Source organism: Poecilia latipinna, unplaced genomic scaffold, assembly GCF_001443285.1.
Source record: "Poecilia latipinna isolate Pla-1442-1.1 unplaced genomic scaffold, P_latipinna-1.0 Scaffold610, whole genome shotgun sequence".
Classification (NCBI taxonomy): Eukaryota; Metazoa; Chordata; class Actinopteri; order Cyprinodontiformes; family Poeciliidae; genus Poecilia; species Poecilia latipinna.
The window spans coordinates 69,693-88,163 of record NW_015113226.1 but is presented as its reverse complement, the minus strand read 5'-3'; the positions used below and the strand labels follow the sequence as shown (position 1 = coordinate 88,163).

Sequence of the window (18,471 nt, the reverse complement as noted above, 5' to 3'; positions counted from 1 at the left end):
CTGTTAGGCGCTGTAATATACTTTAAAGTTGATTTTGAAATTCTAGGGTTTTCCTTACAAATAATGAGTTGAACTTTATGTAATTATGACGATTTCAAAAGCTTTTCCCTGAAAATGCTCGTCCAGCTTGTCTGCACCTTTGCCTCCTACTGTTAAAGTGTAAGAGGCTGGACCAGTGCCTGTTAGTAGGGGCTTATTTTGCTACTAGGTCTGGGTTAGTTTGTATGTGTTTTTTCTTTTTCCTCATTTCATTCTGCCATTCTGTTTTTGTGATCTAAATGGTATTAGTGACACTGGAGATGGTCAGAAACACAGACAATTTAGTACTTACTGTGACACAAGTCCAAAGGCTTCAAAGGAGGCCTTGCTGCTTTGACTAAAGCAAGTTACTTGGCTTTAATTCTTTTTTGTCTTTTTCTATTTTTTTTTCTTTGTTTGCATGTTAACTGAGATGGCAGGAATGTGGATTAAAAGGTTCAGAGACTATAAGTGTACATTATGTTGCTTATTCTGCTCCAGTTTGTGGCTTTAAGTAGCGTTTAAGCTAAACTTTTAAAACGGTAAAAGACAGATATATTAAGGAATCATGTGGAGAGCTATGAAGTCTTTGATTTTGCCATTGTGTTTTTTTTTCTGATACTTAATCTACATTCTGTAGTATGTATCTGAGATTTTTACTTGAATGTGTGGATGTTCAAAAATCTTGGCATCAAAAATAAATTAAAAAAATCAATAAAATTGACTTGTAAATAGGTTGAGTCATAGAGAGTTCACCGAATTATGTCCAAAAGATAATGTTTTATTATAAACTATGATGATGGATACAAAGGTATATACAAAAACAATGCATGTATAGTCTCAAGCAAACGCACGGTGCAGTTTAGAAAAAAAAAAAAAGTTACGTACAGTACATGTTTTTTTCAAAGTTATAAGAAAGAGTCAGAGAAGTGGGTATATATGTTTGAGGTTTACAAACAGAAACGATACATTATTTTAGTATGTGTGACACGGGCATGTTCAGTCTTACTGTGAAGTTACGTGATGACGATAGTGACTGGGAGTGTTGAACATCCAGGGATCAGAAGGCTTGAACGCACCCCAACATGAGAAATCAGCTACGGTTCTCCCATTTGTAGAGTAGTGTGACATAGGAACAAAAATAACTACAGAAAATAGATCAGCTATATGAGATATATAAAAATTTAAATGCCTACTGATACTGGAGATAAATTTATCAGTGTGGATGCCATGATATTCTGTGAGAAATGTGTGTTTGTTTGTTTTTTTTCTGTGAGAAGACAGCAGGCACCTGAACCTGCCTTCTTTTGTACATAATTTGCTGTGATTGTGTGTCCAATAAAGTGCAGCCCTCTTGTACAGTCTGATCTTGCTTTATTCCTTCTGATTTAAGGCACACGAGTCACTTCTTGGGTCATAAAGAAAACAGATACAAAATACAGTGGTTACAAAAATGTTTACTTTAAAAATAAGTCATGATTTTTTTTTTTTTAAACAATCTTACAATTTTAAAGCACACAAGTACACTGACGGAGCGTAGAAAAGGTTAAGATTGTCTTGATGAATCAACGTTGGTGAACTTATTGGTAAAAATGTTGCATTTTCTGTATTTACATAGCTAAGTCATACTAAAAATATAGTTAATACACAACGGCAAATGACTGACGCTGTTCCTGTTACATTGTACATACATCATATCCTAAAAGCTCGATATAGTTGCTTGTATATTTGAGTGTATATCATGCATATTCATCAAAATCACATCAAATAAGCCAAATTGACTCAAGTTTCTTGGCGCTGAGCTGGGCGACGACCGTCTGAGCGTCTGTAAGGTGCTGTCCTCAGATCTGATGAAAAGCGACAACAAGCAAGTTATGAGGGTAGAACTTTACCTACACTTTGGTGTTAAAAAAAAAAGTGTTTCTTGTTACTGTACCTGTAATAATATCCTCCAGAGCACCATCTTTTCCCTCTCGTACCGGAGATTTCACCTGCCTCTTCTTTAACTCTGCTATCAGATCCATCTTCGGCATCATGGGGCCCTTGAAAGAAGACATTTAAATTATAATTGAAAGTGTTTTGAGGTTTTTTTTTGTTGTTTTTTTTTTTACACAAAATTACAATATCACTCATTCAGATTCCAAACAGAGTAATATATCTGAGACATTTGTGCTCATTCTCATATTTACAGATTACAGTTAATAAAAACTCAAGTTTCTCAGACAATTATAATCTAGAAAAGATTCTTGATTGGGTCTCATTTGCATAAATTACTGCATTAATCATTTGTTGCATAGATTTGTCAGCCTGTTGTTTTGCTGAGTTCAGTTCAGTTTGTATTAATAATGCCCTTCATCTTGTCAGTGGCTCTTAAGCTGTGACTCCAGGCACAGCAAATGCTTGACAATCCTCTGTCTTTGCTGCACAGCCTTCTGGTGGCCGTTTCAATCGCAGCTTTTGCTACCACACCTCTTCCTTCCCCTGAACCTTTCACTATTATGCTTAAATGCATCACTTTGTGAACAGCCAGCTTCTCTAGCAATGACATTTAGTTGCCTACTCTACTTATACAGGATGTCACTCCGTCTGCTGTAAAACTGTGAAGTCAGCAGTCTTGCCCATGATTGTGTAGGCATGCTCATAGCATGAAACCTCTGTATTTAAAACCCGTTTTTATTGCTATTATATGATAATCTAATTTCCCAAGAAATTGAATATTAGGGTTTCTTCCATATTAGGTCATAATCACCTAAATGACATAAACAGGAGCTTGAACAGTTTCAGTGTCCGATAAATCTAAATGTAAGATTTCCCTGACAAATTTGCTTCAGTGATTTCAGACTTTATGGGGATGCATTTGTGTAATTAATGCTACAAGAATACAATAGGAAAGAAATACATATTAGCAAACAAAATAGTACAAAATAGTATAATCATACAGTGTAAACAAACTTGAATCATTCAAAATCTCAGGAGTTACTTTCCTTGAGCTTTATTCTGAATAGCTATTGTTGTTTTAGAGAAATTCTGTTGTAACATCAAAACCTCTATTAATCCAATCATTTTAATTCATCACTTTATACTTTTGATGTTTTTATAATTTCATGTAGTCTTCTGTGGGATGACAAATAATATAAAGTCTCCAGAGAATAATCAATTAAATCAAAGATCTGATAGAGATTACTTTTTTTTTTTATGACGACCATTATATGTTACAAATGCTTCACTACAGTGACAAACAAATTAACTAACACTAGTATCACGTTTTTGTTTCTGGCTACAATTGAAAACAGACACACACAAAAAATAAATGGTAGCAAATTGTTAAGAAATGTGGGTACATGAAGTGAACTGACTCGGAGCTGAAATAAACTCAGATTAAGCAGAGGATTATACGTCTCATACAGAATGTTTCTTGTGTATGAATGATACTGATGTGCTACTTTTATGCCAAACTTCTGTGATAACTGTAGTGCTCTTGGCAGCCCCCTGCTGTTGTAACGCTGTCTCTGTCTGGAAATGTTTAGTTTAAGACAATCCATGCTGTAAATCAGAGAATCTGAGAAAAACTGAAATCTTCCAGTCAACAACACTTCTAAGAAGGGATCTTCTTACCTTTTGTGCTGCAGGCTTGTTTGGAGATGGTGCTTCTTTTTCCTCAGAACTCTCCTTTTCCATTTTCTTTTTCAGCTCAATTTCTTGCAGTGCCGTCTACATTAAAAACATGGATAAGGTTATTAGCATGAAATGAGCTGTTGTAGAAATGGATGAAACAAAGACCTCACCTTATAAGCCTTTATGAAGCGCCCAAACACCGGGAAAAACATGGAAGGCTGCGTGGTTTTGGGATTCTCTCCAAAATACTCCACGACAGAGGCATAAGCCTCCTGGAGGGATAAGCAAAAATGTATGTAAATACAATAAACATAACACAAGCTGTATTATGGGTTGATAATGACAAAACTCCAACCTGTGCCGTCTTGCTGTCTTTGATCAAAGACTCCAGGTGCTCACTGTTTGTTTTGATGAATTCCTTTAACACCGGGCTGTCGTCCTGCACCAGGAACTCCTTCTTGGTCATCTCCATTCCTCTCTCCAATGACCGGACATCCTGGAGAATACTGTCCAGGGATGCTAGCAAAGAAAAAAGGATATATTTTTAAAACATATTCAGACACTAAAAAATGTTGGCCTAATTGAGGTGTATCTATGTACCAAGAGCTGCTTTGTCTATAAAGTGAAGATCGGTGTGGAAGTTGACTAGGTCTGGGTATTTTTCAAGGACGATATTAGTGATGAACTGAAGTAGCGTCTGGGAGCGGTCGGTGGACTTAGTCTCCAACAGCTGAAAGGTGACAAAACTCGTTTAATGTTTTTTGCAAACACACAAGTAAATCTACAGCAAAGCAAAGCTACTTACAAGGTCAAGACTCTGCAGCCTGAAACCGTAGGCCGCACCTCTCTTACTGCTGTTCATGTAGTTGCCAAAGGCGAGAACAATCTGACAGAGAATTCATGAGTTGAATAGCAAAATCTCGCACACGGAAGTCACACAAGTGTTTGTGTCCAGTTTGACTTACTTCTAAGATCTTTTTCAGTTTAGCCGAAGACTTGATGGACATGGACGCAGCAATGATGGAGTTCAGTTGCTGTGGATGAAGTGAAAACACCATAAGTCCATTTGGTTTGGGCCTATTTCAGCTGAAGCTTCGGCACTTTAACCACAAACTGACCGGCTGCAAGCGTTTGACACTCTCTGGGAAGTTGCCCATGAAGGTAAGCGTGTTTATTCGCTGGTTTAAACGGGCGATCTTCCCGAAACGCAGAATGAATTGGTCTTCATTAGTCAGCTCCTCCAGAGGACGGCCTTCTTTCTCATAGTTTACGAGAAGTTTCATCTCAAAGTCTGATGGGATGAAGTGTTCAAGTAATTCCAGGAAGTCTATGGACAGAGACTGCTGGTCGTACCTGTACAATAGATGGATTATCATCAAAAAAGGAGTGAAAGGGACAAGAAGAGACTTATTCTGGGAATGACAAACAGTAATCAATAGATGGACATACGTCTCTATGGCTGTGCAGATAGCCGATGGGTCCATTCCGCCCTTGCGGAGAGTGATGGCTAGATTCTTGGCCTTGTTTGCATCAATAAGTGATGTCTTGGTAGGAGCCTTTTGTGCCACCTTTTTCTTAACCTTGGATAGATCTGCAGAATTCCCCTGTGCCCTTGTCTTGAACTGTTCCTCAAATATGTCCATGTTCAGCTCCTTGTAGGGACAGAATGTTAGGCGGAGGAAATTAATTATTTTATTCCAGGATCAATTTAAAGTGCATATATTGCAAGTTGTGTAATCTCACCCCTAGGATCTGTTCATCGTCTAACTCATTAAACACTGTGCCAGTTACTTGGTTTGGTTTTAAAGCCTGCCAGTTCAACAAAGGCATCCTGTACTTGGTCTGAATTGGCTTCTTAGTCTTGATCCCTGAGCAAACGTAAACAGGAAGTGGTCAAACACAAATCAAGTCATGAGCTTTAGTGAGACTTTTCCCATTTGTCTCAATGTCCTCACCAGATTGGGCATTTGGAGCTCCAGGAGGAGGTGGGGGTCCACCACCAGGTGGAGGAGGAGGAGGTGGGGGTCCACCACCAGGTGGAGGAGGAGGAGGAGGGGGTCCAGCACCAGGTGGAGGAGGAGGAGGAGGGGGTCCAGCACCAGGTGGGGGAGGAGGAGGTGGTGGGGTTGCAGCATGAAGTGGAGGTGGAGGAGGAGGCGGCGGTGGACCTGCTCCGGGCGGGGGAGGGGGCGGAGGTGGAGCAACAGAACTTCCATCTGATGGAGGAGGAGGCCGGGGAGGAGTCGCAGTCTCCCCTGGTGCTGAGGCTTGGATGCTTGGTTCGGTGGCTGAGGACGGGCTTTGGACATACTCAACAACTTTCACAGGCACAACCTGGATGTCGAGGCCTCCTGACGGAGTGCGTCCGAGTTTGATCATCCCCTTGTCCTGCAGCTCCTGGATCTTCTGCTCCAGCTCAGACTGTGACTGACCGACAGAGGAGCCCCGACGCTCCCGGTCCCGCTCCCGCTCCCTGTCCAGCTCCCGCTCTCGTTCTCTCTGCTGCAAAGAGCTGACCTGGGAACACGACTCACGGAGGCTTTCCTGCAGGAGGCAGACACAGGTTGTCTTAACTTGTCTTCAAATAGTTTTCCATGGTTATTAGTCCAACATTTGAAGTTTTAAGTCCCACTTTATTAATGCTTTCAACTAAACGATTGTAAATATTCCTTGAGTAAATTCACACTTGTAAGGCAGCATCTAATAGTGAAAATTATAATTATTCGTCACTTGATATTGACAGGAACTTGCTCTTTCTGTTGTTTTGTCAGTTTCCCCGCCTTCATTTGTACTATGCATTGTAATGCTAATCAGGGTCACGATTGCACTCTTTGCCTCTCTGGTAGTGTGTGTGTTGTTAGTTCTTACTTTGAGCAGCTCAGCTTCCTTGGTGGCCTGCATGAGCTGAGTCTCCAGTTCAGATATCCTGTCTGTGGTCTGAGTCTCCAGCTCGTCAAGCCGGGAGTTCAGCTACAGCACAAAATGAAAAATAACCCTGCTGTTAAGCCCCGATTTACTGAGCTAAGAATTCTACAAGGTGTAATATTTCACCTGAATGTTGTGATTCTGCAGTTCATCCACATGCTCCAGTACTCCTCCCCTGTTCTCGGCATCCTCCAGCAGAGCGCCAACGTCCAGGACGTTGTCCAAGTAGGCCTGGATCTGGACTTGCAGCTTCTCGCTTTCAGTCTGTTTCAGACTCTGATGCACAGAAATGCATGAAGATTACAAATTAAAAGAGGTCATATATCATACAGTAATATATGTTCTATATATATATACATAGGAATATTATTGTATGTTTAATATGTTTATTGTATGTTTTATGCCTACAATCACTGTCATGTTTGTCGATGTGAGAAACATTTGACGTCACGTCATTACTATTTACAGATCAGCTGAAAAGTAAAAGAGAAATTATTTCCCTTAAAACAATCCTGTAATTACGGTCAAAAAAGTTACATGTTAGGATTAAAGACAAATAATTAGCTTCAGGTTCATTTTATAGCTCTTCTGGCAACTCCTCATTCATCTTTAAACCCATGAAACACTGTCAAATGATGCATTGTTCTGCACTACTGATGAATATGAAGGTCTAAGCTGAGTTTTCCCAAACACTGACCTCCAGATATTTGTCTAATCCAAGGTGCGTGAACTCGTACTGTAGATGAACTCGGAAGTTCATGTTCTCCACTGAATGCACCACAATGTTTATGAACTGCATGCAGGCCACCTGCAGACAAATGTGGAAGTTAAACCAAAGTTAGTTTTACTTGGTTCAGTTTAAAAAAAAAGAGCTATATAAATCTCAAGGAGAAAAATATGTGGCTTGTTCTAATTTTTTTTGACATATCAAATATTAAAAATTACTATCTAAAAGTTTCATAGCCTAAAATTAGATAGCATCATACAGTAGAGGTGGTAAATCCATGGTCCTACCATGAAGTCAATGTTGTTGTCATCATTGATGAAATACTCCATCAGCTTCTCAAAGCGGTTCCTCTCTTTGCTCACCTGAAGACCATAAATATTTAGATATGCAGTTAAACTGTTGCCCACCTGGGGGCATAAATGTATCTTTTCAGAATTTCTGATCAGCTAAATGTATTGAATTTCTTGTCTGAAAACACTATAAAAATGTATGCTAAAACCCTGCACTGCATCAGAGTTTGAACTTACGAACACATGAATGACAAGTTCACACAGTTAGAAATGTGACAACATGAGAAGTGGACTGTGTCACTGGCAACGTGTCATGTTGTCAGTAACACAGCCTGCAAAAACAGGATTACTAAAGAGCAAAAGTCACATGATACTGGTTGCATTTAGAAAAAAACAAACAAAAAAAAAAAACACTAATTTCACCTCCTTAAAGTTGTCAAAAGCAGAGAGGATGATGTCGTGCCCTCCTCTGACAAGACAAACGGCAGCCAGCAACTCCAAGACGAGAGCTTTGGTCCTGTCAGGGCAGATTGGGACATGTCAGGTTACTCTGCAGACGGGTCAGCGAGGCACAGTTTAACTCAAAACACAAAGAAACTCACCTGGGATTCTTGCTGTTGAGGCTGAGCGTGATCTCATTCACACAGCGTGGGTGAGTCATTACAAGGTTAAAACCAGACTTGAAAACAGAAGAAAGGTTTAAAACAACCGTTAACTTTACAAAATTGTATAATCTTTAATCTTTGTCAGAGGAAGCTTAAGATTTTTTGCAGATCCAGAGATATAAAACCTGGTTTTCTGTTTGCAACACATTTTGATAACAATTGATGTCTGCATGTTCAGACTGTTTGATTTTACTCTACCTGGTAGTTCATGATGGCTCTTAAGCACATGATGCACACATGTATATCATCTCTCTGCTGGGATGAATGCGACTTCTTATGCATCCTGTTTGCCAGAGTAGAGCTTATTCTGAAAAGGAAAACCGAGTTAAATAAATAAAAGCCGTGAGACAAGACGCAATGGCTTCGAATGGTTTGCGTTTACGTCTGGAAGACAGCTACAACTGGAGTCCTGTAGCTGCGAAAGCTGTCAGTCATATTACTTTGACCTCAGATAATATTTTTTTCGCGTCTGACATCTTGCATCAGTTGGACTTACATTAGAATAAAATGTGAAGCAGACATTTGCAGGAAGATAAAATTCTGCCCCATCATTTTCTGAGAAAATGGTTGAGTGTCTCAACATGGTCACCCCAGAGCACATGGCTTCTGCTTTACAGATTCAATTTTGTTTTATCTGTATGACTAAATTTACTGCAAGTTCCTTTATGAACATCTCATGGTGGTGAGAACTATGTAGACGACCCGGCCTCTTTCTAACCGCAGTCATACCACTGATCTTTTATGGGCGCAGGCTTCTTACCTTACAGTTAGGGCCCGTGCAGCTCTGCTCATCCCATGCGAGTGACCCCCGCTGGAGCTCTTGGTCAAATCTTCCATTGACCGCTCCGCTGGTTTTTGTCTGTCTGACAGGGTGCCACCATTTTCCACAGGCTCCAAGTCAAATCTGCAAAACGTCGAAAATTCACTGTCAGTGACAAATGTTGCCACCGTCGGAGAACGTAGCAAATATTCCGTTAAGTACTCACGAAGTATCACTTTGAGCATGTGACAGGTATTCCACTAGGACATCCAAACCTTTGTTCTGCTCATTAAGAAATTCCTGAGCCCATCTAAAGAAAGAAAAATATATAAATTACATTGCCAAATAAAGTATGAAAACAGGCTTAATGTAGCATAGCAAGGGTTTGTCAAGTTTTCAACCAGTCGCAGCACAGAATCCAGGTTTCTTTAACGACAAACAAAATGTACTGAGTTTAGGCACTGACATGGAGGTCAGAAGTAAAAGTTAATATATTAACTTAATTGTTTTGTTTGCATATAAACTAGCATTAGAATTTAAGCTAGTAGCTACAAGAAATTAAAAAAGCAGCCTCTGTAAATAAATAATTTTGCTCACCTTGTTACAGATCTATGTTTTGTGTTACATTCAGTTTTGGTATCTAAACATTAGGGCTCTATGCCTGCCATAACTCATCCAGATTGCTGAACCATTTATGCTTCTGTGTTATTTTTGGATGTGGATGTGTGATGGGTCATTCAAATACAGATTATGAATCACGAATGACAGCACTCGTTTTCCTTGCACGTTCCTTAACATGATCTATTTTAGATTTAGACTGTTGCTCATCCAAGGCAAGCTTATTTTTCGTAGCGCCATTCAGAAAATTACATTGTGCCACTTGACAATTTAAGAAGCAGAGGTAAGACTATCGCTTTAAAAACACAAAATAATCCAAAAGGAGTCGCTGATATGCTTTGGAGCGCAAAAATTGTTAAAAGAAAATTAATTAGTCATCCAAACACCCCAAAGTCATAACTTGTGTTAGTTTGAATTTAGAGGCACTGGAGGCAGATTAGGCTGACCGAATATTCTTTACTCCACCCTCTTGTTGAGCAGGTCCAGCTAGTAATCATGAAAGCATTTTTAACCCCAACAGCGATCAGATGGCGAAACCAAATGTGTTCTGATAAAAGTTGTACCTGAACTGCTGGTAAAACTAGAAGCATGCTTAGTTTAGCATCAGTGTGGGTTGTAGGTCGCACTAAATATTTTAGTCAATTTGTCTCTTGATTGATAGCATGGTTGTATTAAATGCAAATCCAGTTTTGTTAACGTCTTCACTATTGTGCCTTTGTATGACATTCATGCACCGTTCATTACCCAAGAAAGTCAAATAAAAGCTGAATCGGCCTTAAAAAATGCAGAGGAGCTGAAAATTAAAGCTGGGATCCTAAATCTGCATAAAACGCATTTTCACTTCAAATGATGAAATAAAAATCACGCATACTGACCCGATGTGGTTAGTACGAAGGGATATCTCCAAGGCTTTAAGGACCTGGGTGGCATCTTGAATTTTTTTCTTCGACTAAGGAAGGAAAAAAAAAATCGAGATCGTTCTGTGGTGTCACTACACATGTTTGAAGATTAAATTTGATATTAATTCTATTATTCAGGGGGTCATGCATCCCACTGACCCTGCGGGACACCCCTCCTTGATCTTGGTAGAAGCTCTTTATCTTGGACAAGTAAGTGGAGGGGGGGCTCTTCACTTGGAAGCGCTCCTGGTGGGAAACAGACAGCAGATTTAACGTTTTATATATGTCACTCTGCATTTTATTAGAAAACCGGTGATGAGCACAAACGCACAGTCATCAAATGGTGCACAGCCATATTTGTGCACCATTTGAAGCTATTCCTACATGCACTACTAAATCTAAAAAAAAAATCAACACACTAACCACCTTTGGTTACCATGGTGACTTTATAAGTTGCCGCCACAGAAACTGAGCTGCAGGGTTTTCACACTGCACACACCACACCAATTTTTTTTTTTTTTTTTTTCACTAAATGTTTATGTACTTTCAGTCAACTCTGTCCTGGTGAAGGCACTGGTGCAACAATCCCGTTCAGAGTCATGACGTCTTTTGTGGTTTGAAGTGATGAAACACCAGCAAAAACGCTCACCTGATCGCAGACTAATTCCCATTTCTTGTCGTTGTCGTATTGACTCAACAGCTTAAGTTTGTCGGGAGGCAAATTCATGTAGCTCTGAAGGAAAGAGAAAGAGAAAATTATTATTATTATTAAATTACGATAGAGAAATGTATATTTGATCCCTTTCTGAGCTCTTTTGCTGTTGCTCTTTTGTTACAACTAATAGTTTCAAATCATCAGGAAATTTTAAAATCAGACAAAGATTGCTTGAGTAAGAATTCATTTAATTAAAGAGGGAACAGCTATCTACTAATAGCTACTAATTTGACTAAATGCGAAAAAAGAAATAGTTCCCCCTAAACCTAACAACTAATTTTGCTACCCTGGCAGGAAACAACTGATACCAGATGTTTTAAATAACTGACAGTGAGTCTTTACATTTCTGTGGAGGGACTTTGGCCCACTTTTCTTTGCAGGATGGTTTGAATTCAACCAAACTGTAATGTTTGAATGGCCTGTTTGGAGTCTTGCCACAGAATATCAAATGGATATATATAACCCTAAGCTTTGACTAGACCACTCCAGATACTTAATTTTGTTTTATTTGAACCTCTTAGTGTGGTTAAACACCTGGATTTGTTGACATTCTCTCAGGTGCAGGACCTAAAGAAGCAAAGCAGACTCGGACTATCAAACTACCATGTTTGACTATCAGTAGTATTTTGTCAAACTCTTTGCAAGTTTTACAGATATTATAGGATGTACATCTTCCAAAATGTAAAACGCTTTTAATGTATGTTTATAGAATACTTTCCATAATATCTTGGCGATCGTCGAGATATTTTTTTAAGCAAATGTAAGATGGGTCATTCTGTTGGTTTTGGTCAGCAGAGGTTTTCGACTGAAACTCCTCCTTAGATACCATTTTTGCCCACTCTGTTTTTTTTGTTGTTGAATCATGAATACTGGCCTTAAGTTGAGGCAAAAAAAGGCCTACAGTGCTTTAAATGTTTGTTCTGGGTTCCTTTGTGATACTCTGAATGAGTCGTCAATGCAAAAGTAATTTTGGTAGGCTGGCCACTCCTGAAGCTTCACACATTTTTTTTTATTTTCTCTATTTGTGCACAGTGGGTCTCACTGTAGTTCACTGAAATCCCAAAGGACTACAAAAGGCTTCATAACCCTTTTCAATGACTTAGTGTCTCATTTGTTCTTGAATTTTTTTTTTAGATTTGGGACATTATGTGTTGCTTTTTCAGGTCTTTCAGTCTACCTCATGCCAGACAGGTTTTATTCAAGTGATTTCTGGATTCTCTGGTTGCTGTTACAGAAGCAGAAACATTTTTTTTTAATTGGAGTTAATTCATGTGTTTAAGAGGGGATCAATCATATTTAACATAAGTTGTTTTGGGTAGCTTTTTTCTTTTAATAATTTGAAATTAAATTGAGAAACTACTTTTTGTATTTACTTGGTTTGCCTGATATTAAAATTTGTCTGCTGATCTAAAACATTAAAGGGTGAGAAATAAGCAAAAACAGAGTCAATCCTTAAGGGAGGAAAATATTTTGTCATGGCACAACAACATCCTTTATACATTCTTTCATTCTTTTCTGCTTCTTCAATTGTATGTCGGTCTAAACAGATGTATATCAGATGACAGTAAGAAGTAGGAGGATGTACCTGTTCAGAGGAAAGATGACTCACTGTTTGCGTGAGTTGTGGGTTGTTGTCAAGAGCTACTTGATCTCCCAAAATATATTTGTGATAAACAGATATTTACCTCAGAAGTCTTTTTCACTGACTAGCTTGATAAAACAAAACAGCAAAAAAAACAAACAAAAAAAAATCCCAAAATGAAGGTTTTAGATCTTTATAATGCTGCTTTGTCACAATGCTTAAAATATACTTTAACTATAGGAGATCCAGGAATAAAACTTCCAATTTCTCCATGTTATACATCTTGAAATACGTAAAAAAAATATTTACACAGATGTTTTTGGGTCATCACTGTTAGGTTGCCTTTTTCTGTTTGTGCACCTCTCATGACGTTTTGTTTTGTTACACCTTCCTTACCGCTTATTGGCAATAAGTCACAGCGAATCAGCTTGAGGTCAGATCAACAACATTAAAAATGTACTCCCTTTGCCCTCTTTCTCTTTTCTTCCCATATTTTTGGAAAGTCTGGTGAGTCTTAGGTGTTGCATTGTCCTGTAATAAGATGGACAAATGACCCTGGAAAAGTTGACCATAGTTTGGTTTATGTTGCAATATTTCAGGGCAGCTTTCTGCATCCCAGGAGAGCACACAAGTGTAGCTGGTGATATTGATACAAGCCAGCAGAGCCTGGCTTCTGCCCATATTTCCAACAACATCTGACTGTATTTTTGTCTTGGTTTTTCCCAAGTCAAAGTTAGCCCTAAGATAATAGACTGCTGTGTGTTATAGACTTGTACTTTATGATTTGATAAGCAGTGCATCAGCAGACATGTAGAGTTAGAAATATATATATATATATATATATATACTGTTTGACTGCCTGGAGAAAATAAAAGATGAACTAAACTTATACAACTTGTTTTTCTACTTGTGTTGTCCATAATCTTTTAGATTATCATGGTTCAGAACTGTAGAAAGTAGTGACTGTACATCATATGGATTATGGCTGAAAAACCCCACCTCCACAGGTTTTTAATGTAGGCTGTTGTAGTTAGATCATAAGTTTAGTTCTTAGTGTTAAGAAAAAGCACAACGGAGTTCATACAATGACTGAAGTCTCATATAAAAACTGGTTGTTCTCTTTAAAAGATGAAGAAATAAAATAAAAATAAACAAAAATAAATGTGAATAATTCAGCATCAAAGTAGTAATTAAATTAACATATTCCTGTACAAATCTTGTATTTATTACTAACTTACTTTAAAATACTTCAAGTCAGATTATGCACTTTGATCTAACCTAAAACCCCTAAAGCACGCTTTTACTGTCAAGACAAATAAGTTAACTCAGCACTGGGTGTGGTTTTGAGTTACCCCATGCACACCCAAGCACCAACTTGGTGTTTCTTTTTCACATTTGAAAAAAAAAAAGAAGAGGTTCAAAACGGAAATGGCCCGTTGCCTTGGTGCAGAAGAACTGCGCTTCATCCTTGGCGGGGCAAGGGTGGAGCCCCTTCGTGGGTTTTGTGGTAAGAAAAAAGGGCAGATGACAATGTAACTCACGCACATTGACTTACATTGTCAATGTTTGGAAAAAACTGGTATTCATAAAGAAAGAAAATGCCCACTTGGTGCAAAATGTCTTTCTTGTTTAGAGATTAAATCTTAGGCTTACAATGGAAGTGTTCTGCTAAAAGAGGAAGTGAGGTCATACATTCATATGAGTGCTGGGAGGGCGCCACAGGCACGAAGCAGCACAGGTCATGTTGGTTCACTATGTGAGATGACAAAGTATATCACACAGATACGTTTATATTTATCAAAATAAAGTTTTGAAGAGCACCTCTCATTTATTAAGGAAAGCAAAAATTATCTATAACAGAATTGTTTTAAGTCAGGCAGGTTATCAACAGCCACTGCATCTGAAGCAGGTATAAGTCCAAAATTTAACTAGGCCACTCTACAAGTTTCTTTTTTAGTCATGGAAAGGTGGATTTCATGGTGTGCTTTGGATCATTGTCCTGGCTGGACATTCTCCTTCAGGATTCTCTGGATCTTGAAAGCAAAGCAGTCCCAGATCATCACGCTGCAATCAGCATGTTTCCCTGTCAGCATATTGTTGTTGTTTTTTTTTCTTTTTGAAAAATGCTGTTAGTTTTACACCAGCTGTAACAAGAATGTAACAAGAAGTCCACTCTCCAGAAAGTTTGACTTTTGTCTCTAAAGTCCTCAGATTATTAAAATAATTTCAGATAATTGAGAATCTGTTTTTGGCAAATGTGAGATGTTTTTTGTGTTCATTTGCAATTTTGTCTTGAAACTCTTCTATAAAGCCTTTTTTTTGCCCAGTTTCTTTCTTACTGTTGAATCATGAACTTAGCTAAGGCCTGCAGTACTTTAGATGTTGTTCTGGACTTTTATAATCTCATGTATGAGTTGTTAATTCACTCAGAGTCATTTTAGAGGGCCAACTTGTTCCATGAAGGTTCACCACTGTTCCAATGTTTGCTGCTTTTGTAAATAATGGCACTCACTGTGATTCACCAGAGACCAAACTCTTAGAAATGGCGTTGGAGCATTTTCCTTTCTGTTTTTTGAACTTTTACACTACCTCGTGTCATCAGACAGGCTCTGTTTAAGTGATTCTACAGGCTAGACAGCAATCAAGCCTGGGTGTGACTAGTGAAACTGAACTCAGCTTTCAAAAAATTTGCTTATTTACAGTTAATTCTTGGTTTCACGAGGCACATACACAGCACCAGATTGGTTTGGACAGGCTTTCTTTCTTCTTAATGCATAGCCATTTAAAAATTGTTCTCTATTTGCACAAGGTGTATTTGTGGAACACTGACGTTTGTCTGATGATATGAAACATTTAAATATGACAAGAAAGCAGAAGAAATCTGTAAGAGGACAGATACTGTTTTCTCAGCCCATCCAGCCTGAGGAAAATGTGTGAGACCCACACACTCATAATCTCTACAATTATAATCATGAAACAACTTATTACAGTTGTGATGGTGCATACTCTGTATTTTCTCATGCACAAACCATGAGCAGCAGCTCCTGGGGTAAACAGTACTATATATTCAGTTAATCAATGACATATGTCTGTGTAAAATGTAGATAAACAGATATGTTAAAATGTCCAGACTAGTGCCTGCCTCCAGCGATCATTGAGTTGGGACGCATGCGGACAGGTTGCCAGTTACATTTACCACTTACAATGGAAGCTCTCTCCTATGAGCAGCTTAGTAACCAATTAACCAATAATTAATTGGTTAATAGTTTTTCGACTGTGGATGCCGGGGTTCCGAGCCAGAACACACACATGCTTATGGAGAACATGCGAACTCCATGCAAGAAGACCTTTGGCATCAATTTGAAACCAGAACCTTCTTGCTGCAAGGATCAAAATCCTCTATACATGAAGCGAAACGATGTGAATGCTTTAAATGTAGACATCAAATGTAGGCATCTCTTGTTGAGTCTGTTTTATAAAATAGATGCATTGCATGACTTTTAGTAATCTGGAAACCTGGGAGACTATTCGTTATAGTAATTTAGTAATGCTGTTTGGCAATTTGATATTTCCCCTTTCATGTCTGATATAGAATTGCATTCACACAACAGGATATTGTTAGGGTTTCTTTTTTCTGATGCAATGTGTCAAATGTTGTGTCGCCATTGCAGATTTGGATGTTGGGAGTAGAATTTTGAGGACTTAATCTAACATCTTAACTAAATATAATATGGAATAAGAAACTTTTTTTCACAACTAGTCTATAATATGTTGCATAGAAAGATTAATACCAATCCATTTACTTTTCATTTTTTCATCTGGAGTGTTGTTTACTCGTTACCATTTTTAAGCGAATCTAGAAAACGATAAAGAATAAAGCAAACCACTTCTTCCTGTTGTAATGTTTACATGGGAAGGCATCCTCACACTGCAAACTGCAGGAATAAATAATCTTCATTCTGACACCAATGTTTCTGAGTTCAGCTCGTCATAATCACGTCTCAGTTTACAACCTCTGGTTCTTTGGGTTTCATTAGTGTGTTACTTTGCTAACACCAACATAACTAATACCAAGTGAAATCTTTAACTTCACAGATCTTCTTTTCCAACTCAACAGGTTTCTTCTTATATTATAAGAATTTGAATTTCTGCTGGCGGCTCTGTGATTTAAACAAATACTGTATGTATTACTGGTGAAGATTGGGGATTTTTGTCCCCGGTCTTTTGGGACTGTTGAAAGAATGGTGAAACTCTTGCTTTCCGGTCCTGTGTGCTTTCATATAAAATGTGTTGCTCAACTTCCCCTTGAGGCCAGCTACCCATGCAGGCACTAATCACCCGCCTTGTAGTCAGGCACTTCAGAAATGCCTTGAATTATTTGTGGATATTTGAGCAAAATGACAGATTATCGATCACTTTCAAAAATCCTGATAAGTAGTTATAAAATTTGCAGAAGAAACTGAGATAAACAGTGGAAAAAGTAATGGAAATATTGGTAAACATGACTAAATAAATGTTATCTTCACCTACTTTAAGTCTCAGTTGATTTGTTTTATATAGTTTCCTAGATCTGTTTCCCGATCAGCTGGTCTGCTACCAAAACTTACATAATTCCTTGAATCTGTGCAGATCTCTATAATCTGGTTTGTTTTTATGTGTAAGGGTGTTTTCCTCAGCTACTCACCAGCACCACATTGAAGCGCTCCTCCAGCTCCTCTTCTGGGGGCATTGGAAGTTTTGGTGAAGAAGATTGCTTCTTCTGTAAAGGCAGTGTGGGGTCGCTCATCGCCGAAACTGAGTTCCTGGCCTCTCTGCCCTCGGCCGCCTCTAGCTCCAAGCCCCCTGCGGCCGCATTCCCCATCACTAATCTCCACAAGTAATCCAGGAGGAAAGCTGTACACAAGCCAATTCACCTGAAAAACCAGACTGTTCCACAGCAGAGTAGCGAAAGGTGATCACTCCAAATGACAAGAAAGAGAGTCCTGGGCCTTCAAGGTGATCAACATGAAGTTTCTGGCTCACTAAAATCTTGCTTGTCCAGATGACACAAGAAGTGAAGAAAAAAGTTGGGTTGTCCTCATGTTTGCTCTCTGATTAACATCTCTAGATACAAGATAAAAAAAACCCAGTCAGGTCCTGACAGAACTGAGAAATAAAACCTGGATTGTGTCTCACCAACTATCTGCACTGGTTGAAAACGTCTCTGCAAAGTAAAACTCAGAGGCCTGTGTGTGAGAGGAAGGAGAGGGAGTGTGATACACTCTGTAGCTAAGTCAGAAACCACAGAAGCACAAAAGCAGAAGAGCAACTTCCTGTGTGACAGCAACAGAACCTGGTCTAGAGGACAGGGTGGAAGATAAATGTGGCAACCGTTAGTAACATGCATGAAATAGGTGGATGATTAGAAAAAGAAAAGTACAGTGTGGTGGTGGCTCGAAGATAAGATATGAAGTTAGTTTAATGAAGTTACTACATTAGCAGTTGCACTTGAAAACTTTAACACAGTGGGAAACTGCCCCCAGTTAGTGGTGAAAATATTTGCACTGGAGCCGTTTATTTCCCCAAACTTATGTTTATATATGATTAAATTACCAGAGTCCTTCCTTAGACGATTGCTAGCCAGGTAAATAAAGATGACTTTGGAAAGAATGATAAAA

The 18,471-nt window shown here is 38.7% G+C and overlaps 1 protein-coding gene across 1 annotated transcript; it reads right to left on the bottom strand.

Moving 5' to 3' along the window:
- Positions 1-914: 914 nt before the first annotated feature.
- fmnl1a (formin-like 1a) lies at positions 915-18,080 on the bottom strand. The gene is made up of 25 exons (XM_015042983.1): positions 17,499-18,080; positions 11,167-11,250; positions 10,677-10,763; positions 10,494-10,567; positions 9,227-9,310; positions 9,001-9,144; positions 8,439-8,547; positions 8,178-8,254; positions 7,999-8,092; positions 7,573-7,647; positions 7,256-7,366; positions 6,685-6,834; positions 6,502-6,603; positions 5,589-6,177; positions 5,377-5,501; positions 5,083-5,285; positions 4,752-4,986; positions 4,599-4,667; positions 4,439-4,519; positions 4,234-4,363; positions 3,989-4,152; positions 3,804-3,905; positions 3,634-3,729; positions 1,955-2,060; positions 915-1,865 (listed from the first exon to the last, which is right to left on the bottom strand). The coding sequence occupies exons 1-25, from the start codon at positions 17,673-17,675 to the stop codon at positions 1,801-1,803; spliced, it is 3,333 nt and encodes a 1,110-aa protein (XP_014898469.1). The 5' UTR covers positions 17,676-18,080; the 3' UTR covers positions 915-1,800.
- Positions 18,081-18,471: the final 391 nt, after the last annotated feature.

Coding starts and splice junctions, on each gene's coding strand:
- fmnl1a (XM_015042983.1), bottom strand. CDS start 17,675: ATGGGGAATGCGGCCGCAGGGGGCTTGGAGCTAGAGGCGGCCGAGGGC. Junction 8,548..9,000: donor GCACGGGCCCTAACTGTAAG/GTAAGAAGCCTG, acceptor TTTCCTTTTCAG/AATAAGCTCTACTCTGGCAA. Junction 4,153..4,233: donor TATAGACAAAGCAGCTCTTG/GTACATAGATAC, acceptor TTTCTTTGCTAG/CATCCCTGGACAGTATTCTC.